The 24075-nt window shown below is 38.2% G+C and overlaps 1 protein-coding gene across 3 annotated transcripts in view; it reads right to left on the reverse strand.

The window, feature by feature from the left end:
• SLC35F1 (solute carrier family 35 member F1) overlaps window positions 1-24075 on the reverse strand; it is a 567357-nt gene that overhangs the window by 272498 nt on the left and 270784 nt on the right. The window contains exon 1 of one of the 3 annotated variants that reach the window (XM_069076973.1): window positions 16714-18232. The exons of the other annotated variants lie outside the window; for them this stretch is intronic. Within the exon in view, the coding sequence (XP_068933074.1) occupies window positions 16714-16727 (14 nt within the window). The 5' untranslated portion in view covers window positions 16728-18232. Of the gene's footprint in view, window positions 1-16713; window positions 18233-24075 lie in introns of those variants that run through there. 3 annotated transcript variants of the gene reach the window in all.

The following is a 24075-nucleotide window of genomic DNA, read 5'->3' on the forward strand; positions in this document are numbered from 1 at the left end:
GGGACTTGAAGGAAGCCAGGAGATGGAGATAAGGAAGGGGGAGAGAAAAATGGAGAAAGGGAGAGGAAGGAGGGAGGAAGAGGAGGAGAGGGAGAGAGAGAAAGAGAGAGACACAGAGACACAGAGAGAGAGAGAGACAGAGAGAGAGAGAGAAAGAGAGAGAGAGAGAGAGAGAGAAAGAGAGAGACAGAGAGAGAGAGAGAGAGAGAGAGAGAGAGAGAGAGAGAAAGAGAGAGAGAGAGAGAGAGAGATTATTCCAGGCATAGGGGACAGCTAGGTAAATTCACAGTCTTAGACACGGAACATGAGGAAGGCCAGTGTCAGAGAACTGCAGAGCACTTGGAATGGAATAAGGTATAAAAATACTGGGAAGGTAGGAAGAGTTCAGGCTCCAAAGGGCAGTTCAACACTTATTTTACTGATAAGGAAAAACTGTGGTCTAGACAAGTGAAGCCAATCAATCAACAAGCATTTATTAAGTGCCTTCTATATGCTAGGCAGCTATATAGGGCAGCTAGGTGGTACAGTGGATAGATTGAAGGGCTTGGAGTCGGAAAGACCTGATTTCAAATATGGCCTCAGAAACCTACTAGACCTACTAGCTGTGTAACCTTGGGCAAGTCACTTAACCCTGTTTGCTTCAGTTTCCTCATTTGGCAAATGAGCTGGAGAAGGAACTGGCAAACCACTCCAGTATCTTTGCCAAGAAAACCCCAATTGGGGGTCATGAAGAGTCAGACATGACTGAAATGACGGAACAACATTGGCTAGGGTCTGTGTTAGGCAATAAGCATACAAAGACAAAATTATAATAGTCCCTTCCCTTGCAGTGTTCACCATCCTATTATATGAAGGAATATGTACAGATATAATTATAAAAAATAAAAACAAAGCCACTGGGAGGGGGTAATGAGGATGGTGGTGGGAGAAGGCAAGTATATAACATTACACAGGCAGTGAGTAGCAGGCAGGATTCAAACTCTGGGTCCTCAGACTCCATTTCCAGCCCTTTTCCCACTACACCATTATTTTTATTTTTTCACTTGGACTCTCATCATATTTGGACTCCTTAATCATCACATCTGCCCATTCTATGCAAAGCAAACATGTTTCAGTTGTAAACTGCCTCTTCACTAAACTACTGTGACTCAAAATGTGGAGGCTGAATTTGAGAATGGCAAATGGAAAGTCACAGTGGTCTGTGTCTCTCTGAAATTTCCATTTTGGCCCCATTTCATCATTTGAAGAAATGGAGATAAGAGTATGTGTTCCTTACTCATCACAGGTAAATTATAAGTATTAGAGAGATTAGGGCTGATAAATCTCATGAGCACCTCACTGTGTGCATCATGGTACTGAATAAATATTGTGTAATAACGACTTGATAGTACAAAATTATTGTGTATTTTGTTATTTTTATTAACCAGGCACTAATGTATAAACCCTTTTTACTTTTCGGAACAAGAACACAGCTTTACCGCTGTGCTAGTCATCTGTCAGATCACTGAATTCAGTTTAGGAAAATTTAGCAACCTCCATCTTAAACACAGTCCAGAACATTAACATGAACTCACATTTCTCTTTCTTCCAAAGTGATTTCATGTCCCCTGGAAACTAGATTCTGGTGATGTTCCATTCTGCATGTTTCCAAGTCTTGGTGACCCGATATAGAAGTCATAACTTTGTTATGCCAGTGTGTTGTGGTATAATTTTGTTAATGTCTAACACGCAGACATAATTCTGAAGGTCGCCTTATGCTATTGTGGAGGAACTTTTGCCAAGAAAGAAGCTGCTAGCATCTCCCTGCTTCAAGGAAAGAATAATTTTTTTGAAAAGGGACAGGGTCAAAGGAGGAAATAGAATAAGTGGGGGGAGGGATAGGATGGAGGGAAATATAGTTAGCCTTTCACAATATGATGACTATGGAAAAGTTTTGCATAACTACTCATGTATAAACTATATTGAATTGCTTGTCTTCTCGATGGGGGTGGGTGGGGAGGGATGAAGGGAGAGGATGTGGAACTCAAAGTTTTTAAAAACAAATGTCAAACAAAAAAAAATTGTTTTTACATGCAACTGGGTAATAAGATACATAGGCAATGAGGTATAGAAATATATCTTGCCCTATAAGAAAGTAAGGGGGAAAGGGATAAAAGGGAGAAGGGTGATAGAAGAGAGAGCAGATTGGGGGGAGGGGTCATCAGAATGCATGGCATCTTGGGGTGAGGGGTAAGGGAGAGATGGGGAGAAAATTTGGATCTTGTGGAAATGAATGTCGAAAACTAAAAATAAATAAATAAATTCTGAAAAAAGAATAATTTTTTGATTCTGTATCCCCCTGCCCCGCCCCCAAAAAGAGACCCCAGGAAACAAACAGAGTTGAAGACACCATTTTCATTGTGGAAATTTCTATTTTGTTTCTTTTTGCAAGTCATGGCAAAGAACCATAAATTTAGAGACAATCTCTCAGAGGACATCTAATCCAATCCCTCCATATTATAGACAATTGAGGACCCCCTCCCCCCTAAAAGAAAGTGACTTGCCCAAGGTGATACAGTTAATTAGTGGGGAAGTCCACATTTGAACCTAAGTTTGATGGCAAATTCAGTGCTGTCTTCACTTTGAACTGTCTATAGCATATTATTGAAGCTCTGAACAAAATGTTGGTGCTTGGTTGCTCAGGAACACACCACTGAGCCTGGTGGGAACTGTCTTATCTCTAAACCCAGACCTTCCACCAAATGAGACCTGTTTAGTTTCTCTGCTAAATTTGAGACTTGCTACTTCCTCCACAGACAAAAAGCTTTCCTCGGAAGTTGAGGGCTGCTGGACTTATCTCGTCTGTGTGTTCACTGTGATTCATTCTTGCTTCTGACAGATAAAAGTGACCCCCAAATTGGCTCAGCACTACCATGTACCAGGTCAGCTCTGACTCAGATAACCCAAGCCCTCCCCTTGCTCCCTGACAGTCCCATGGAACATGATATAACTCAGAGGCACCCCTCCTTTTTCCATCTTCCTCACATGGTTTTATCAAGCTGAGAAAAAGCTTCTTGAGCAGATACAAAAGTCCTTGCCTTTCTCTCCCCAGCCCCCCCAATAATCTAATGGAGCAGGAGAAGCAAGAGAACACATAATGAATGCAAATCCCCTTCCTTCTAGAGGCAAACTAGTATGAAATAATTAGGCTGGCATTTTTTAAACCAGACTCTTCTTTGAAAGCTCACTTTCCCAATAAAGGTGTTGATATTTTTGGTCAAACGACAAGCAAATAGGATTGTTAATGAAGATAGGATAAAACCCACTACACGAAGGGAAAAAATGTTCTGTTACCATCTTACCAAATTCATGTATTATTGTCTTTAGTCTCACTATTATTTTGTTGGGTGGTTTGTCCCTGAATATGCCCTGTATAAATTTACTATCTTTGCTTTTCCTGTTCTCACTACCTAGGGTAAAGAAGAGATCTTTGATTATTGCTATCTCTAAGGAAGATGTGCAGATAATAGCTTACATTTATAAAGCATTTTTAAGGTTTATAGCTCACTTTCCTCAGTAGAACCCTATAAGGTATACACACAAATGTGTGTGTGTGTGTGTGTGTGTGTGTGTGTAATATGAGGAAGGTTGTATAAGCAAGTATTATCTCCATTTTATAAATAGAGAAACTGAAATTCAGTCCAAGTCAACAAGAATTTTTAAGTATTTAGTATGTGCTAGACACTATGCTTAGTACAAAGAAAGGTTTCTGCACCCAAGCAGCTCACAGTTTAAATGGGGGGTACAACATGCAAACAACTACATACAAACTAACTACATACAGGATAAACTGGAGATAGTATTAAAGGGGAGGCACTAGAATGAAAGAGGATAGAGAAAATCTTTAGAAGGTGGGTTATTAGTTGGGAACTAAAAAGTCAGAGAAGCCAGGAGAGAGGAGGGAAAGAATTCCAGGCATGGGGGTCAATCATGAAAATGCCTAGAACTGGGAGGAGTTTCTTGTGCCAGGAATGGCAAGGAGGCCAATAACACTGGATAACTCCAGTACTTAGAGGTGAAGGGACTTGCCCACAGTCACATAGTTAGTAAGGTTGTAGCAGAGCTGGGATAGAAGAGCTGTGTCTTCCAAACAGCTACAACACTCTTCCCATTGTACCAGGCTGTCTTTCTTAGATCCACACTTACATACTATCCGAAGTAGTCTGGGCATGGTTAGCTTCTTAGTCAGACATTCTAAATATCTACAGAGAGAATAGTTTTTCTTTTTTTTTTTAAAGGACAGAAGATATTCAAGAGCTAGAAATAGATCAAAGAATTAAAAGTTAGAAAGAATCTTGAAGATTGGCTCCAGTAGAATGGAAGTCTCTTGAGGACAGGGACTGTTTTCATTTTTGTGTATTATATTTCCAGTGCCTAGCCCAGTGTTTGGCACATAGTAGGTGCTTAATAAAATTCTGGTTGTATTGAACTAAATGGAAACCAACATTCTCATTTTCCAGATAGAGGTAATGAGGGGCTTGTTTCAGGTTACACAGGAAGTAGCAAAGCTGGATTTTAAACCCAATGACTCTAAATTCAGTATTCCTTCCTCTAGACCAGTGTTGTCAAGCTCAAATAGAAATGGGTCACTAAACCATATAGATGGTTCCCTTCCCCTAGCATACTGACTTAGAAAACCACATCTTAACATTATCTATGTTCGATTGTATTTTATTTTGTTAAATATTTCCAAAATACATTAATTTGGTTCAGGCACATTAGGGAGTATTCCAGGCCCAATGAATCCCTTTGACACTTGTACTTTACAAGATGCTGTCACCTGGGTCACCACTTATAATACTAAGGACAAAGTTGTCAGTCTTTGTATCCATTAGTTTTTTTATTTCAGTCATTCTATCAGCTCAGTCAACTTGCAATAAGCCTTTTTTTACTTTTGATTACAAAAGAGTAGGACTTCAGAAAAGCAACTTTTAAGGTTCAGGAAGGATTAGCCTAATGATGCATTTTCCTTTCTTGTTCTCCAGAAGGAGTGAGCTGAAATTTTATTTCATATTTAAATTTGACCTTCAAGGCCTTTTGGTTTCACTTTTTATTTCCTTTGGGGAAGGGTAAGAGAATAAGCATTTATTAAACACCTACTATGTGCTAAACATTTTACAAATATCTTATTTGATCCTCACATCAACCCTGGAGGTAGATATCATTATTATCCCTAGTTTACAGTTGAGGAAACTGAGGAAGACTCATTAAATGACTTGCACAGGGTCACACTGCTAGTAAGGATATGAAACCAAATTTGAACTCAGGTCTTCATGGCTTCAGGCCCAATACTCTACTCTACCACCTAGTTACCACAAACATCTTAAATGAAGCAGACATAGCTTCATATATGAATTTGCCTCACTTTCTCCAAGTAATACATTACCCCTGAACATATGAAACATTTCTAAGAGAGGATTTTCCTTTATTAATACAAAGTAAGCCAAATGGCACATACATGCATAAATCAATATCATTTATAATAATTTATAACCTCAAAATGACTAGCTGCTTGTCAGCTCACAGGAAGAACTTGGACAACTTACTCTCTAGGGCCCTTTTTGTGGTGACAAGGTGGAACAAAAGTAGTCCGTTCTCTTTGCATAGGTTTTACAGCTTTTTGTTCATCATTATTATTTTGTTCCAAGAGAAGTCTCAGAGGCATAGCTAAACATTCATTCTGCTCTGGGTCAATGGAATTAATTCTAGGCCTCCTTAATCAGGACGGGTTTCCTGGAGGAAGTGAGCTCTGCAGCGATCATTGAAGAAAGACAAGATAAGCATAGGAGTGAATGTGGAAATGAGGTGAGGTCTGGGGAAATTGGGCTGATTGAAATACAAGGTGTTGTCAGATGACTTTGGGGAGATAAAGATGACAGAGGCAAGGTTAGATTCTGGAGAGAAGGATGAGAGGAAAACTTCAGAGATCAGACCAGGAATTAAGTGAACAGCCCATGTTGTTGCACACAATTCCCACATACAAATTCATGAATCATTTATGCATTTTTCATTCCTTCCCCACCCTACGCCCCCACTATCTCACAGCCTTCCTCCCTTATTGATTTTCTTTCTGCACCTTTCCTTCAATCAATAGATATGTATTGATTGAGCAGCTACAACACAGACAGCATTTCCTACTTCAAGCACTCTTAGGTTTCTTTCATCCACAATAAATCTGTTCTAATCCTTCTTCCCCCTCCAGCTACAGTGAAGCAAACCCTGACACACTAAACACAAATCATCTTTCTTACACCACTGTATTATGTTTATGAATACATGATAGGTCTGGACTCCAGAAAGGCTTTTGACAAAATTCTTTCATGATTGCCTTATTGGCAGCTGCTCACAAATGAGGAATTATGGACGATATTGCTAATGACAAATTCAGCTGGACCAGCAAAATATTTTAAACAAAGCAATAACTCTAAAGCAACCTTTGCATTTTACTTCTGTTCTCAGTCCTCAAAGTACAGTAATGTCTACACCCCCTCAAAGAAACCCACACATATAATGTCATTTTTTCAGTTTTAGATGCAATATAATTGCTACTTCTCCAAACCAATAAGATATTACGGACAATGTATCACAAAGCAATCACTAGATTTTTAGGAGCAGGAGTCGATTAAAATCCAATACCTTATGAGGTGATCTTATCTGCTATTTTTCATTACTTAATTATATCAATTAAGCACTTACCAGGAAAGACTCCCCCCCCCCGCCCAGTTATCTGGTATTGGAAGTTTAAGAATCAAAGAACAAAAACAAAAACCCAAACCCTAAACTTAACAAATGATGATGCTGAGCTTCATTGGAGGTATGAGAGTGATCTTTTAAAAAGCAAAGGGCTGGAGCTCTCAAGAAGAAAGTCATCAGTTCAGATTGTCAGCTAAACGCATCTGTTGGCAACAGCTTTAAAAAATGCAGAATTTCTAATTATGATACTGAGATGAATGTTCTTAGCTCTGGCAGAAACCTAGTTAGTTTGAGAAATCGGGAACTCCTAGACCTTGGTGCTGATTTCCCAGTAGGTGGTAATCTCTGAAACAACTTCTTAGAGAAGATGAACAATGTTATGGAGCATAAGTCCAAATCAAGTCCTGGCTTGCCAGAAAATATGTATTTTGAGTGAATTGCTTAGACAGCACAGAGCTAAGGTGAAGGTGATGTTCCTGGTGAGCACTATCACAAAGTACTTCATGTTTTAAAAATCAATCTCCTCAGAGTGTAAAATAGGAGTGGAAGGTTATCATGTCATGTTTTCACTATTTGTCAAAATATACTGTCATATTTTAAGTATTCCTTTTGTGGTGGAAGAAACAAATAGCTGTCATATATATATATGTATATATATAATCTACATTGTATATTGAATGCCTTACTAAGAGAGACACTATTAATTGTTTTTGGGGACACCCTAGATAAGAAACAAATGAAAGATTTAAGTTACTTTTTCCCAGGCTCTGAAAAATACATAATAAACCATTGTGGGCACAAAACTCCTTCATGACTGATCTCAATCTACCTGACCATAGTGACAGACAGAGAAACTCCTGGATGGCTCAACCTTCACATGTAAATTATGGGGTTGAAAAAAAGTCCTCCAATATCCTTTCTGAATCTGATAATCCATGAATCTATGAGCCTAAGGAGAAAAAAACTACCCTAATAGTCTTCAGCTACAGAATTATAACCAGTTGTTCTCTATTTTGTAATAAATCATGGATTTGGCACTGGAAAGGACTTCAGAGGTCATCTAATCTGACCCCATCATTTTATCAATAAGTAAACTAAGGCCTATTGAAGTGATGTGAGTTTACCAAGGTCACACAGGTAGTATGTGGCATAGACAGAATTTGAATTCAAGTTCTCTGATTTCATATCCTGTGCTAATTTCTTGTACCAGGCTGTTTCTCCTCATAGACTTTTGCATGAGAAGAAATGGTTTTCAAATATAACATGAAATGTAGAAACTACATATAAAGCAGAATTTCCTAAATCTTATTAATAAAGACTCAGTTGGATCATCAGGTTCATGGGGGAAGTCCTTTTTTTCTGTTGTGTGCCTTTAAAACTCAGGTTTTAAAGACTGTCTTCAGTCTCATATAGGTTATGTCTGGCCTTTCCTGAAGTTGAGGACATGGCTAAACTGGTTTCTTTTGGTATCTTCCAAGCCATTAGTCTCTTCTCATCCATGGCACCATGAACTCCCAGGTGAAACAAAGTTTTAATTTGATGTTAAAAACCTGACAAAATGAGGTTTATCTTTCTGAATTATAGTTAGTGATATTTGTTATTACCACACACAACATAGCTCTTTCAAAAGTCAAGAATATATTCCAACCCCAAATATGTTTTTTGTGTGTGTCTTGTTATTCTCCCTTTAGCAAAAGACACTTATACAACTGGGTTAGTTAGGCTTTTGTTTTCTTTTAAGGGCTCAAATACTCTTTCAAGTTGTTTTCATACAAAACCAATGGTTCTTAACATGGAGTCAATGGATAGATTTCAGGGGATCTATGAACCTGATTGGGAAAACAATACATTGTATTTTCACCAACTTGTAGCTGAAATTTAGCATTTCCTTTAATTTTGAACGTAAGCAACAAAGAATTATTCTGAGAATGGGTCCATAGGCTTCACTAGGACTGTTTAAAGTGTTCCACAATACAAAAAATATTAAGAACCTTAATAGTAAATGCTAAAGTTGCAATTCCCACAAACTTTTTGAATACAAATTTAGCTTTCTCTTATTTATTTGATACTTTGCACTCCTCATTCCCAACATTTTGAGAGGCATTATGGTATGGTGGATACAATGACAGACTTGGAGACAAAAAGATCTGGGTTTGAATTTTGGCTCTGCCAATTAATACCTGTTTGGCCTTGTGCCAGTCGTGTGACCTCTGGAGGCCTCAATTTCCTCATCTATAAAACAAGCAAGTTGGCAAGAAAACAATCTACATAATGACCACAATAGTAAAAGGAAGTAAGGAAAGGACACTCTACTAAGCCCTTTACAAATATTATCTGATTTGATCTTCACAACAACCCTGGCATGGAGATGTTATTGTCCTCATTTTATAATTGAGGAAACTGAGGCAGGCAGAATTAAGTGACTTGCCCAGAGTGACACAGCTAGGAAGTATATAAGGTGAAATTCGAACTTGGGTCTTCCTTATTTTAACCCCAGAGCTCTATCTACCTAGCTACCCCTGGAATGTACAGTTTGAGGGCTAGAACATTCTGTGATGCATTCTGACTGCTGTTCTTCAACTCAACAAGAATTTATTAAGCATCTATTATGTACCAGGTACTGTGCTAAGTCTTGGGGATAGAAAGACAAAAAACGCCCTTAAAGAACTTAAATTTATTGGGGGTAGTGTTTGGGTGACAGAATACAACATGAACAGATAAATGAATACAATAGAGAGTAAAATAAAGTCTTTGAGGGAAGCACAAAAATCAGGAAAGGTCTCTAGGAGGAGGTGACTCAATTTATGCCACAAAAGGTTTCAAGAAGTACAGAAGAGGAGAGGGGAAGAGGTCACCAAGGACTTTGAAAGCCAGGGGATTTCATATCTGATCCAGAGGGTTATAGGGAATCACTAGAGTTTATTGAATAGACAGACAACATGGCAAGACCTTTACTTGAGAAAGATCACTTAGACAGTTGAGTGGAGGATGAACTGAAGTGGGGAGAAATGAGGCAGGAAGACCAAACAGCTGGCTTTTGCAAACAGTTTAGGCATAGGGGAATGATGGTTTCTACCAGGGTCGTGGCAGTATCAGAGGAGAGAAGGGGGTGGACAGATGCTATGAATGTGAAATCAATGAGACTTGGAAACAGGTTGAAAATGGGAAATGAGTGTGAGGGGCCAAGGATATGACACCTAGTTTAAGAGCCTGAACGACTGGGAGAATGGTAGTGTTCATAGCACTAGGAAAGCTAGGAAGACGGAAGATAATCAATTCTGTTTTGGACATATTGAGTGAAAGATGTCCATGGGACTTCTGGTTCAAGGTAACCAATAAGCAGTTGTAAATGTGGATCTGGAAGTTAGGAGACAAGTTCATGCTAGATAAGCAGATGGGAGACTCATCAAAATTGAGATGGGAAATGGATCTGAGGGAGCTGATAAGATCATGAAATGAAATAGTCAAGAGGAAGAAGAGAAGAGGATCTAGGACACAGCCTTGGGGGATACTCATGGTTCTAAAGCTAGGTACAGGGGTGAGCCTGTGGCCTAGAGGCCATGTGTGGCCATCTAGGTCCTCAGGTGTGGTCCTTTGACCAAATCCAAACTTAACTGTGAAGGCCTCAAGGTTTCAGGTTCCCCACCCATGATCTAGGACATAACCTGGAAGAGCCAATAAAGAAACCTGAGGTATAACTAGACAGGTAGAAAGTGAACCAGGATAGGGTAATACAGCAGAAACCAAAAGAGAAAAAAAAATTATCAAGGAGAAGAGGGTGGTAGTGTGAAAAGCTGCTGAGAAGTTAAGGATAAGAACTGAGAAAAAGCCAAGCAGGCACATCAATCAATCATTAAGCACTTATTAAAAGCCAATTAAATGCCAGGCACTATGCCAAGAACTGGGGACAAAAATGCAACAATTTACAGTCTCTACTCTCAAGGTGCTCGAATTCTTTTAGGGGACACAATAGTCAAGGGACACAATGATGAGGGCCTAAATTAAGGTGATGGCTGAGGGAGTGGCAAGATGGGAAGAGATATAACCAACATTGTGGAGATAGAATTTACGAAGCTTGGCAACAATAAAGAAATTGCATCTAAAATTCTCAATTCTGATCAGATGGAGTGAACGTTTTTGTGCCTAATTCTTTAAAAATCAAGCTTCTGGAATGACTTTGCCTGACTTCTTGTTCCCACCGTCTTCTGCACCTTCTCTGTTTGCCTCGTTGGTGCTTTGAATGCTGAGAAACTTGTTTTCAGCTTGCGTCATCCCTGTCCTTTTACAAACCCTTTTCACTGAATTGCGTGGTGTTTTCTCGGCTTCCACTTGAAGCTATTATAATCTCCCCTGAAGAAATGCCTTCAGTGGCACTCAGAGATATATGCTTTTAGCATGATTCAAAACAAAATAAAGTAATAAGTAAAGCAATTTAATCCTACGAGAAGCTTAATTTTCACAGCGAGAGAAGACAATATACCAAGGTGTCACTATAAGGTAAGGAGATAAACTCATTTTTCTGCCTCTGGTAGGAGTTTGCTAAGAATAAACAAAATAATAATGGAACACAAGCTGAACTGATTGTTTTCAGCATTTGAAAAGAACAGTACAAATGAGCTTCAAAACAATTCCCCAGCCTACCCTTTAGTACCAGCACAGAAATAATGCTGGACAAAGGCTTTTAGATAATCAATTGATTCAGGAAATTTTTTTAAAGGCTTGCAAGGTTATTTTATGTTATTTAATCATATAGCCAATGTCATATATAGACACCCTAAAACATATAGAAAGATAGGAGTTCCTAAGAACTTAAATCATGCTTATTGCCTTCACATTCTCTCACAAACTCACATCACGGCATATTTTCCACCCAATAAAATTAGCAAATATTACTGAGCACTTTTTATTTGCAGGACACTGCATTTAATGCTGAAAATACCTATATGAGCAAGAATCTGTCCCTTTCCTCCAAGAGGCTTAAAATACTCTTAGTCTGCTTATTTTAAAGTATTCTCTGAGGACCCTCATCTGCCTCCTAGTAGTGACTATGTATGGATCAGCTCACTGTTATAAATGACTATTCAGGAGATAGGGCCAGGCAAGGTACCTGAAAGGTATTCAGGTACCCCTGGAAAGTGTAATGACTTCTCCAAGGCAACCAAGGTGGCCAGCCCTGTTTATTGTTTATATGTTTACTGACTGACTGACTCCTGGAATCATGTTAAGCCTCAATCACAGAATACCTACAAAGCTAAATCCCAGAAGATAACAACAGAGTTAAAAAAAATCTGCTTACTTCCTTTCCCAGCTGTGCTGTTATCTCTCCAGACTTTGTCATGGTTACTAGTTTCCATCCTTGGAACTTCCTTTAGTACCTGTCAGTTCCCTTCTCCTATTAGTATGTTCCTTTTGGGCCTCCATTTGGTCATAGGCCTGGGCTGGCCATACTTCATTCCCTCCCCAACTTCCTTTCTTACTCTGCAGTCACTGTTCCCTTGTCTAGAAGGGTACCTCCCTCCTGACCTCCTTTCAGCTCCATTTTGTGTGTTGCTTTGAATGTTGAATGTAAGCTCCTTGAAAACAGTGACTGTCTTTCTTTTCACTTGTATTTGTATCCCTAGTACTTAAGACAGCACATGGTTTAGAGTAAGTGCTTAATAAATGGTTTTTACCTGCCTGCTTGCCTGCCATGATTTTTCTCTGGAAACTGAAAACCTTATTGGTAACTATCTGTACATTGACTACAGGAATATTGTTAATTCAGTAACAGGTATACCAGGCAATTAAGCAATACATATTTAGTCAGCATATACTACACACCAGGCACTGTGCTAGACACTGGGGGAAACAGACAAAAAATAAATCAGTCCTTGTCTTCAAGAATCTGACATTATGCCATTCCACTATCAGTTGGACTACTGAGAACACAGGCCTGCAGGTGAAGTATTAATAAAACAACAAATAAAACACACTTGTCAAAAACCATTCCTATATAATAAAAATAGAGTGCAGTTAGGTGGCACAATGGATGGAATACCAGGATTGCATCATAAAGAGTTCAAATCTGGCCTCAGACACTAGCCGTGTGACCCCGGGCAAGTCACTTAACCCTGTTTGCCTCAGTTTCCTCATCTGTAAAATTAGCTAGCAAAGGAAATGGCAAACTATTTCAGTATTTTTGCCAAGAAAAGCCCAAATGGAGTCACGAAGAGTTGGACTCAACTGAAAACCAACTGAACAATAATAAAAATAGAATATACAACAAAAAATGCTAAGCATATAAAAGATATCATTATATATTCCTTTCCTTAGTCACGTGAAATTCTTGAAAATGAGACCACATAGACTACTCTACTTCTGGCAAAGAGGATAAGAAAGAAAAGGCAAAGTACATAAGAAGTTTCCCTCTACTGATCAACCTGAGGTAGGGCATGGTATGGGGGAAGAAAGGTGGGGGCAGGGTCAAGGAACTGCTCCTTCATGGAAAGTGAAAAGAAAGGATAAGAACAGCATTAGGATACAGGTAGAAGAAAGAAAGAAAAGGGAAAAGAGGTTAAGGGTCAAACCTCTAAGAAGCCCTGCCTACAACTAATCCATACAACATTATTCCAGTCATATGCTCTACTACTAGGGTTCATGTTCTGCTCCAAAGAGGAGAAGGCTATTGGAAGGAGTCATTTTGGAATGAGGAGAATCTGATCCCACCAATGTTCCGAGATTCACTTCCCTCAATTGAGTCTAAATAAATCTTTTAACAATCACTTTTCTGGGTGAAGGGGAACCTTCCATATAACTCCTTTTGAAACTTACACTTCAATATTGTGATTCATTGGGTGACATTTCCCTATGATGGCAAGAGTTCCCTGATGACAGAAAGAGTGAGTTTGTCTTCTTTAGCAAACCGTTGACTCACTTTTCATTATTTTCTTGCATCATTCTCATTTCTCTTCCCAATTTTTCCTCTACTTCTCTTACTTGATTTTCAAAATCCCTTTTGAGCTCCTTCATGGCATGCAACCAATTCAGATTTTTCTTGGAGGCTTTTGATGCAGGAATTTTGACTTTGTTTCTTCTTCTGGTTGTATGTTTTGATCTTGGCACTAAAGAAAGATTCTATAGTCTGATTTTTTCCCCTCTGTTTGCTCATTTTCCCCAGTCAATTACTTGATTTTTGAGCTCTTTGCCAAGATAGGATTCTACTTCAAGAGTACTTTGTCTTAAGTTTCTGGGGGTTTGCATAGCTGTTGTCAGAGCTACTTCTAGGCACCTGTAAATTTTCAGTTCTTCTAAGGTGATATGACCAAAGGAAAGGTGTTTACTCCTCTCCTGGCCTGTGGTCTGATCTGTGAGTGACCACAAGCACTCTTTTCTCCCTCAGAGCTGTTAGGAGGACTTCCCCTCCACAGCCATCACAAGCTCTGCCACACCAGCACTCCTCCTCACTCCAGGACCATCACCCAAGACTGTGACCCATATCCAAGCAGGAAAAAGCAAGAGAATCTTGCCTCAGCAAAGAGATCCCTGAAATTGCCCTCTGAAAAGTTGCTTGATCCCCCACAATCTGTGGGTCTGGAGCTCCAGAAGCAGCCACTGCTGCTGCTGTTACCACCTCCACCTCTAACTCTCCAGAACTGGGTACAGACTATGCTCTTCTCTCACCCAGGTCCAACAGAGTTTCCCCACTGACCTTCTACTTTGTCTTTGGCATTTGTGGGTTGAGAAGTCTGGAAACTGCCACAACTGCCAGTGATTCAGTCCCCTGAGCCTTGCTATGGCCTGCTCTGTGCTGCTGGTCTGTGACAGCATGGCACAGACTGGTGCTCTGTGCTCTGCTCTCAGTTCGGTGCAATAGACCCTTCCTGTCAGCCTGCCAGGAAGTCTTCAGCTGGAGATGTGTTTCATTCTGTCATTTTGTGGGTTCTGTATCCCCAGAATTTGTTTTTACAGGTATTTGTTTGGAGGGAAGAGCTCAAGCAAGTTTCTGCTTTCACTCCACCATCTTGGCTTCACCCTCAAAGAGTGGGTTTGTCTACCACATCCATCCAAATCAGACATCTGGAGAGCGTCAGCTGCCAACCAGAATATTACCAACTATGAAAAAAGCTGAGGAGATCCCCATCTAGTTCAATCCTCTAATTTTACAGAGCAAGAAAATGAATCCCAGAGAGACTGTGACTAACAAGTCCACAAAGATAGTAAATAACACAGCTAGGATTTAACCTCATGTCCTTCAACTTCAACCTAGCAAGTTTAATACTACTGCTTAACACACAACTACTAAACCTGCACCTAAGAGTCCAAAAAAAATTTAGATTTTCTACATAATTTTCAAAATAAGTTTGATTTCCCCAACATACTATTTTCCTTAGACTTGAAGGAGGATTCTGAATTTGACTCAGAAATACATAGAGAGCAAGATAGATTTACATGTACATATAGTTTTAGCTACATTTATCTACATATCTTTCATCCAGATATATGTACATGTCTACCTATCTAACTATCAATACATCTTGGTTCTTGTTTGACAACAACTTTATCTGGGTTCATAGGACAATGAAGGACACAGAGTTTAGTTTGGAATGTCACTGCAATCCTATTTTTAGTTTAAGGTGAACCATTTTTGTCTCTGGGAATTCATGGCTTAGTTCTCTGAAATAAATGTAATAAAGACCAAGAAAAAAATGTTTACATTAATGCAAATTAGCTTGTCTTCCAAGGTAAAATACATTTGGCCAAACTGGGAGTTCTCCTAAGCATCCATTTGGTTGAGAGCCCAATTTTCACTTGTCAAACAGAAACCAAACTGCCAGTTTCATTGATGTACTGACAAGTAGGCATGGACCACAAATACAGGGCTGTACTGCAGTAGCAAAGCCTGTGGTACTCGATAGTTTCTTTTTGTTTTTTTTTAGAAATTTTAACAAGTCCATTGATGTATTTTGCATGCAAAACTCAAGTTTCGTATGAGTTCTGTGCACCCTACATAGCCTATGTCTTTCATTGCTTTCTTATGATATCCAAGTATAAAGAGTAAAATGAGGAAGGAAAAGTAGACAGATCAGAGAATTTAGAGGAAGATGAAGAGTGGGGCTGCTTTTAAATGGCCAAGCATAAAAGCACCAAACACCTTAAGAAATCTGAGTAACGTACATGGAGGAAACCCTTTGCTTTATACTTCTGTTCCCAGGAGGAGAAGTCCCATTTTAGGCCCTGATGATCTGCTTATGATATTGAGAGTAGGAGGTAATCTTGGGATAGCAAAGTTACTTAGTTCACTGCTCAGCAGAAAAAAGAAAAGAAATTTAACCATGAGAAAGTTATGTATAAATGTAACTGTAAACATCTACTTGTGGATTATTAAAAAAGAACACAACACAGACAAATCCATCAACCTGTCCACAAAACAAAAATGCATGTGATAACTTTAGCAAAGCAGTCACAAAGTTAGCTAATTTATTAAAGACTTTAAAAGGTCCACATATAGGAACTTTTTAGTCATCAAAAAAGGAATGCCTCTTGAAGGATCAGTGATCACTTGCTGAGAAGAGTTTGTATGGCATTTTCTAGTCAGGATGCTTTTTATTTACATTTTTCCCCAGTTTATAGTACACTGATTTCTGCTTTTCTCAGTTATTTCTAATGTCAAATTAGTTTAACAAGGCTGGAACTTCAAGCTTCTCTCTGTCAGCATTTCAGGTAGTAGCATAGGATGATAATGTGCTATTCTTCTTGGCCTTATCCCCACAGTGGGACTAGGGAAGAAAACTACTGGGAAAGAGGTTACACGAATTCCATGGTACAGGTTGGAACTGGCCAGGTTGAGAAGCAAGAAAAAGCTGTGGATGGTAAATTCCTAAACAGCTAGAAGCAACAAGAGTTATAGGACAAACCAGAGTTGGTAACCAGGATGGGAATTTCAAGGCTGAGGGAATAAAGACAGAATACAGAGTATAAAGTAGAAGTAGGAACGGTACAAACCTTACAAACAGCATTTAAAGGAGAGAGCAAAGAGATCCATAGAACTAGGTCTGGCTTCAGGAGAGGAGGGTAACAGCAGCATGATTAAACAGGAGTTTGAGGTTAATGAGGAGTTTCTTCAATTTGCTCCATTCAACTTCATTTGGCTACATGTGTACTTTTATGGGTGGCCTAGAAGGCCAACCCTGACCTACAGCTACCTCTAAGTTAACAGCAATTGGACAGTTCCCTATGTCTTAAAGCAGGTGCCAACAAGGATGTGTCCAATTCTTCAGCATTGATAATCAGCAGGCTGTCATGGGAGCAACAGACCACATATGAAGCAGCAGTTGTCAACATTCTATGCTACAGCTGTTCTAAGAGACATACTTCTCAGCAGGGCAGCTCTTATTATCAGTGGGACAATATAAAGCAGCACCAAAAAAAACCCAAGATAAAGTAGCACCTGTCCATCTACATCCAGGGTTCTCTACTTTTTTTTTTTTTTTGCATCATGTACTGCTTTGGTTGTCTAATGAAGTCTATGGACTCCTTCTCAGAATAGGATTTTAAGTGCATAAAATAAAATAAATAAGATTACAAAGGAAGCTAATTATATTGAAGTTTGTTTGTCAAAATATTTTTTAAAATAAGTTGTCAGACCCAAGTTAAGAACTTCTGACGTACATCATGTTAGGTAACAGCAAATACATTCCATATTTACTGGGTATTACTTAGACATTTTAGTTATCTTAGTTTGCTGGGGTTTCCCAGTGTAGCAACACCAAAGATAGATCATTTGTCAAAAGTATCTTTGGACCAAGACTTCTGAATCTGAATAAACTTTGCAACCACAAGTAACTAACCTGACTGTCTTCCTTGTTTTTCATGATTTCTGAGTTCCCTACATAAAGTCAGGGCCTTTGGTCACTTGCTTATACAGTCCTTGCTAGGCTAAGGAGCAAAATGAAGGAGAGGAAGAGGTGGACAGGGAATTTTGGAGATGAATGGGGCTGACCTTAAGTGGTCAAACATAGAGAGACAATCGCTTTAAGAAATCTTCATGAAGTAAATGGAGGAAACTCTTTGACTGTTCCCAGGAGGGGAAGCTCCATTCTAGGGTCTGCTTATGCTACTGTGAATGGGAAGTCATCATAGGATCACGTTAGGGTAGCAAAACTACCTAGAACAGGTCAGTGTACAGTAATAAATTTTGACTCACAGACCAACAAAGTCACCAGAATTATCTTCACAAAAGACAGAAATAGAACAAGGAAGCTTAGTCAAAGCAGAAATCTTAAGTGTATAAAACCAAGAGGCATTTTGTAACATATGTTCTGATGACAGCTTTGGTTTTAATGTAGAGGACTGGAGGAAATGTTTTTGTATTCTTTCATTCCACTTGCCTTTCACCCTAATCATTTCAAATGCAAGCAGAAAAGTAAACACTACAGGATCACTTTATCACAAAAGGAAAAGTGTGATGTAAACTCAAGATGTCTGCCTGGTGATGTCACTGGGATAGAGACCATTGTTAACAGGGTCAACTTTAACAATTGACTTCTATATGATTTTGGATAGAGGAAAAACTTCCATTGCTGCAGATTGCAACTTATTGTCAACACCAGTTACCCACACAAAAAATGGTAAGGAGAGAAGGAGAGATTGAATAATTTAGTGTAAATAACTCCACAGCAACAACTTTGGACTACATCCTGTTGATGGGCCAACACTGTTGTCTTGACATATGGGAAAAAGCACAGTGACTGAGAAGATTCTTATGATGCTTTGGAAATTGTTTCCTGCTTGAGTTGAATGTTTTCTGCAAAATAATTTAGGTGATATAAAAATTTGAGAAGATGACAATGTTCCAAATTCAGTCATCTGATAGGGGTTTGGCATGGAGACCAGAAAAAAGGTTATCAAAAGTGAAATGTTACTTACATTTGAAATTGGCAGTTAAATTTTTCACTTAAAGTTTGTGCTCTATAGGGAAGGCAAGGGGACTTCACATTATAAGCTACAAATCAATTATGTATTTGAGGAACATACATTTCATTAAAGGTAGATTTCTTCCTGTTACCTATCTTCTTGAGAAAGTTAAGGATTCCAGCTTTACACAGAAATCACACACAAGTATGAAATTAGAGTATATATCTTGGCTCTCCTCATTCACTTTGCTCCACTTATCTGCCCTCAGTACTGAAAACTCTCCAGGCAGCTATACAACAAAGGAACTTTAGAATGACCAGTTCCAGTCAGTACAAACCTAGAACTGATTGTTGTATTGTTGACTCAAAATTCACCGTTGGATTAGGTTCTAAACTGCCCCATTACTGCTGCTGCTACTGTAGCCACCACCACCATCTAACAATTTGCAAAATGCTTTATATAAATAATTATAGCAATTAGCATTTATGTAATGCTTTAAGGTTTGCAAAATGCTTTACAAATATTATTTCATTTGATTCCCCACAACAACTCTGTGAGGTAATACTATTATCATTTCCCATTTTAAAGATGAGGAAACTGAGGCTGAGAGAGGTTAAATGATGCTCCCTGTGTCACACAGCTACTAAATGTTTAAGGCAGGATTTAAACCCTGATCTTTCTGACTTCAAGTCAAGTGCTCTGGCCACAATGCTATCTAGTTCCCTATATTAAGTAGCACACAAATTGGGCTTGAATGAAATAAATGTCAAATCTCAACTCCTCCAGGGATCAACGCTATAACAGGAACCAACCTCAGGACATACTGTTTTATTTCCCTGATATATCTGTATGTGTGTATAAATAGCATCTGACAGAGTTGCTTATGATGTCTATGGAAGGCCACCAAGCCATCTGCTTGGCATATTTCAGCCTCTGGTATGATATACCTCCGGTAACTGGGAGGAGGAAATAGCAGAGATGAACAGCATTAATTGTGGAGATAATGATTCAATTAGATAGTGCTGGAATGTTTGATTCTTCTTTGTGTTTGCAATCCAGGAAAAAGAATCAGTAAAAGTACGTGCATATTTTCTGCTCATAAACTGTACATCTGTCTTCTGGTAGGACTTTTCTCTTTATCTTGTTTTCATTCACCTGTCTCATCTGCTGTTCTATTAAAATAATTTTTTTATTTCTATAAACTAAGACCATCTACCTAGAAGAAACTATCCCATTTTGTTCCCCCTTTTCATGTATTTATTTAAATATTAGGTCCAGACCCATTAATTCAGTAATTTGATAAATGCTGAGAGAAATGTGGGCACAGAAACACTCTGTGCCAATGAAGATTGGTTTTAGAGGACAGTTTCCAGGATGCTGAGAAGTTATTTGCCTACAGTAACACAATTTGTAGGAGTACTAACAATGAGTCAGAAGTGCAACTTAAATTCATATCTTCATGAAGCTAAGGCCAACCTGCTATTCATTATGCAGGTTCACCTCTCTTCTACTCAGTAACTCCTATCCACACAATCTCAATGTGGTACTGAAATCAAGTTTCAGTAGAATGCAAAAATATAAAACTCGACCTTAGCTATTATTTAGAAAAATTATTGCATTTGTTTTTACTTCTTAAAGTTTTATAAAATTCACATTGCCAATATCCATTTACAGAATGACAAGTAGCTCTTTTAGACCTTAAGTAGTGATATATTCTAAGGTCTAAAAGAACACATTACTAAAAGTTTAGATACCACATTTAGACTACAATTTGTTTTTGATAAGATATAATGTTTTGGAAAAATAGAAAAAAATGATTAGAAATAAAGTTGCATGCATATTTTACTGTAACCACTTCTAACATATTCATATCTATTTATATATGTATATAAACACAAACATTTGTCACATGTATCATTAAAGTTTATAATATCTTTAGATAAATTAGGAACAGGGAAATGAACTGGGCCTGTGATTTTATTGGTATAGGGAATTCTTTGAAGAAGAAATTCCTTTTAATCAATAGATGTCAGTATCTTCTCTGCAATTTATAGTCTTTTTTTGGGAGGGGGAAGAGGGGAAGGCAAGACAAGTGGGGTTAAGCAACTTGCCCAAGGTCACACAGCTACTAAGTGTGTCAAGTGTCTGAGGTCGGATTTGAACTCAGGTCCTCCTGACTCCAGGGTAGGGGCTCTTATTCACTGTGCCACCTAGCTGCCCCTGCAATTTATAGTCTTAAAGAGTTTCCTAGATCACTGAGAGTTTAAGCTACTTTACTCAGGGTCATAATGGCAGTATGTATCAGAGGTGAAACTTGAACCCAAATCTTCCTGGCTCTCAGGTCAGCTTTCTCTTTTCTACTCCATGTAGCTTCCTCATTTAATCCTAGAATGAATTACCAAAGGATTTGGAATCTTTTTCACTTTCTTAGCCCAATTCACCGAAGATCTAGAAAACTGAGATGAACAGTCATCTCTACTGGAAAAGGTCATACACATCATAATGGACAGACTCCGAGATTAAGAGATTAGTTATTTCTTTGGGCAAGTCACTTTTAAGTTATTTGTTTCTTCATTTGTAAAATGAGTAAGTTGGGATATGTGGTCTCCATAACCAAAGTGTTAATCCCCATCCTATCCTCACATTCTATGATTTTTATCAAGAGAAAGACAGAAGTGTTTCATGTGGATGGCACATCTAGAAAAGAGGTAATTAAGGTAGCTCTTTTGGGTGTAACCACTGCATTATTATAAGATATTCTCGAATTTCTCCATACTCACTGTCTGTACTCAGTGATGCTATGGTTGCATACTCTAGGTTATGGTTTTTAATCTTTGGTTTTGTTTCATTTTGTTTTTTTGTCATGGACTTCTTTAGCAATCTGGTGAAGCAGATGGACCTCTTTTCACACTTGTGTTTTCAAATGCATTAAAGAAAACACAGCAGATGAACTTCAGAAAATCTGGAAAGACTTATATGAACTGATGCTGAGTGAAATTAGCAGAACCAGGAGAGCATTGTACACAGTAACAGTCACATTGTGTAATGACTGACCTTGATAGACTTAGCTCTTCTCAGCAATGCAAGGATCTAAGACAACTCCAAAAGATACAGGATGGAAAATGCTATCCACATGCAGAGAAAGAACTGAGGAGTCTGAATGCAGATAGAAGCATACTATTTGCTCGCCTTTTCTTTTGTTGTTTTGTTTCTTCTTTCTCATGGTTCTTCCCACTAGTTCTAATTCTTCTTTACATCATGACTAATGTGAAAATATGTTTAATATGAATGTATAAGTAGGACCTATATCACATTTCACACCATCTTGGGGAGGGGAGAGAAGGGGAGGAGAAAATTCAAAACTCAAAATCTTATGGAAGTGAATGTTGAAAATTATAAATTATATATGAAAAAAGAAAGCACATAGGATTATAAAGAATATCAAATATATTTATATACAGCTATCAAATAATTTGTAATGATACAGTTATAAATATATTTTTAAAAAGTTTACAGAACAGATGCAAAGTGAAGTAAGCAGAACCAAGAGAACATTGTAGATAGGAACAGCAATATTGTAGTGATGATGATCAGTTGTGAAAGACTTAGCTACTCTTCTCAAGACAATGATCTAAGACAGTTCCAAAAAACCCATGATGAAAAATGCTATCCACCTCCAGAGAGAGAACTGATGAATGCTGAGTGCAGATTAAAAATATGCTTTTTAGGGGCGGCCAGGTGGCTCAGCGAGTGAGAGCACCAGCTCCAGTGTCGGGATGACCTGGATCAAATCCGGGCTCAGATACTCAGCACCACACCCAGAAAAAACTAGCCGTGTAACCTTGAGCAAGTTACTTAACCCCAATTGCTTTTAAAAAAAATATGCTTTTTAAAAATTTTCTTTATTTTTCTTAGTTGTGTGTGTGTGTGTGTGTGTATGTTCCTATTTGCAACATGGCTACTATGGAAATATATTTTGCATGACTTCCCATTTATAATGATATCATATTGTTTGTCTTTTCAAGGAGTAGGAAAAGGATAGAAGGGAGAGAATCTGGAATTCAAAAATTTTAAAATTAATATTAAAAATTTTACTTGTAATTTGGAAATATTTAACAAAAGAAATAAAAATATATTTTAAAAACAGTTTATGAACCCTGTATTAAGCACCTGGTTTGACAGCACTTATTTCATTTGGTTGGTCTGGTGACAAAGGTATAGAAGATTTATCTTCCAGTGCCTTGGGCTTTGTTAGTTTGGGCAGGAGATTTGAGTTAAGGATACATATTTCCAGATTTTTGCTATTATAAATTGTCCTGCTATGAATAAGTTGATACATAGAAAACCTTTTCTTTTTCTTTCAATGACCTCTTGGAGGTATAAAATGAGGGGTGGGATCACTGGATCCAAGAACAGGAACAATTTAATAATATTTATAACATAAGTCAAATTATTTTTTCCAGAATAGTTTGGACCAATTCATAACTCTATTAATAATGTGATGAATTTGGATGATATATCTTCTTTAATAGAAATTTCAGTAGACTTGTTTGATAAAACATGATAATAATCCCTTCAAAGCTTTAGGAACTTTTCAAGTAGGGCTACTAGGAACAGATAAATGCCCATTAGCCATGTTAAAAGAGAATGCTCATAGAACTAAAAGATGCTTAGAAGAAAAAATGAAGTTGAAGAATAATTTCAAGTGTGGGTCATATGATTCTTCACAGATTTTTGAAAATATAGCATTATTTTAAAAAAGAAGGAAAAATCCCTCAGCACTCATGCTACCTCCTTTAAGACTGTTACCTCCATTCTGCAGTTGGGTTTCAGAAAGAAAAGAAAAAGCTGAAAAAGTAGAAAATATCAAAGACGAACAGAATCTTCTCATTATCTCCTGACAACCTGCCTGCCTTTTCAGAGATTGGGCAGCATTTTCACAGATCAGTAAATATAGTCTAGGGGTTTTGCCTTTGAGTTTTTCAGTCCCCCTCCACCATTCCTGATAAAGCATGAAATACAAGGGGATCTAACATATACCCCTCAGGCTTTGCAGGCCTGCAGACTTTAGAAAACAAGAGAGCCATAATCAAAGTTGGTGCTACTGCTTTCTATTTCTCAAGGATGATGACAGTAACAACTATCTTTTGTTTTATACTGTACTGTGGCCATGTTGTGAAAATGGGGGAGAGAAGGGGTAGGGGCTATTCCTAAAGAGGAACAAAACCGAAGCAGAAATTCACATAGTATTTATTTGCTCATAACTTGAATTTAAGGAGGTAAAAGGTTGTAGGTCCTTGAGTAGACACAATGAAGTAAGGGGGAGGGAGAGAAGAAGAACAAGAGCAAGAACAACAAAACAAGAAAGAAGAGGAAGAGGAAGAAGGAGAAGGAGAAGAAGGAGAGAGGAAGAAGAGGAGGAGGAAGAAGAGGAAGAGGGAGAAGGAGAAG

Source organism: Petaurus breviceps, unplaced genomic scaffold (genome assembly GCF_028583685.1).
Source record: "Petaurus breviceps papuanus isolate PSGF00001 unplaced genomic scaffold, PetGlider_PUasm1.0 90977, whole genome shotgun sequence".
Taxonomy (NCBI): Eukaryota; Metazoa; Chordata; class Mammalia; order Diprotodontia; family Petauridae; genus Petaurus; species Petaurus breviceps.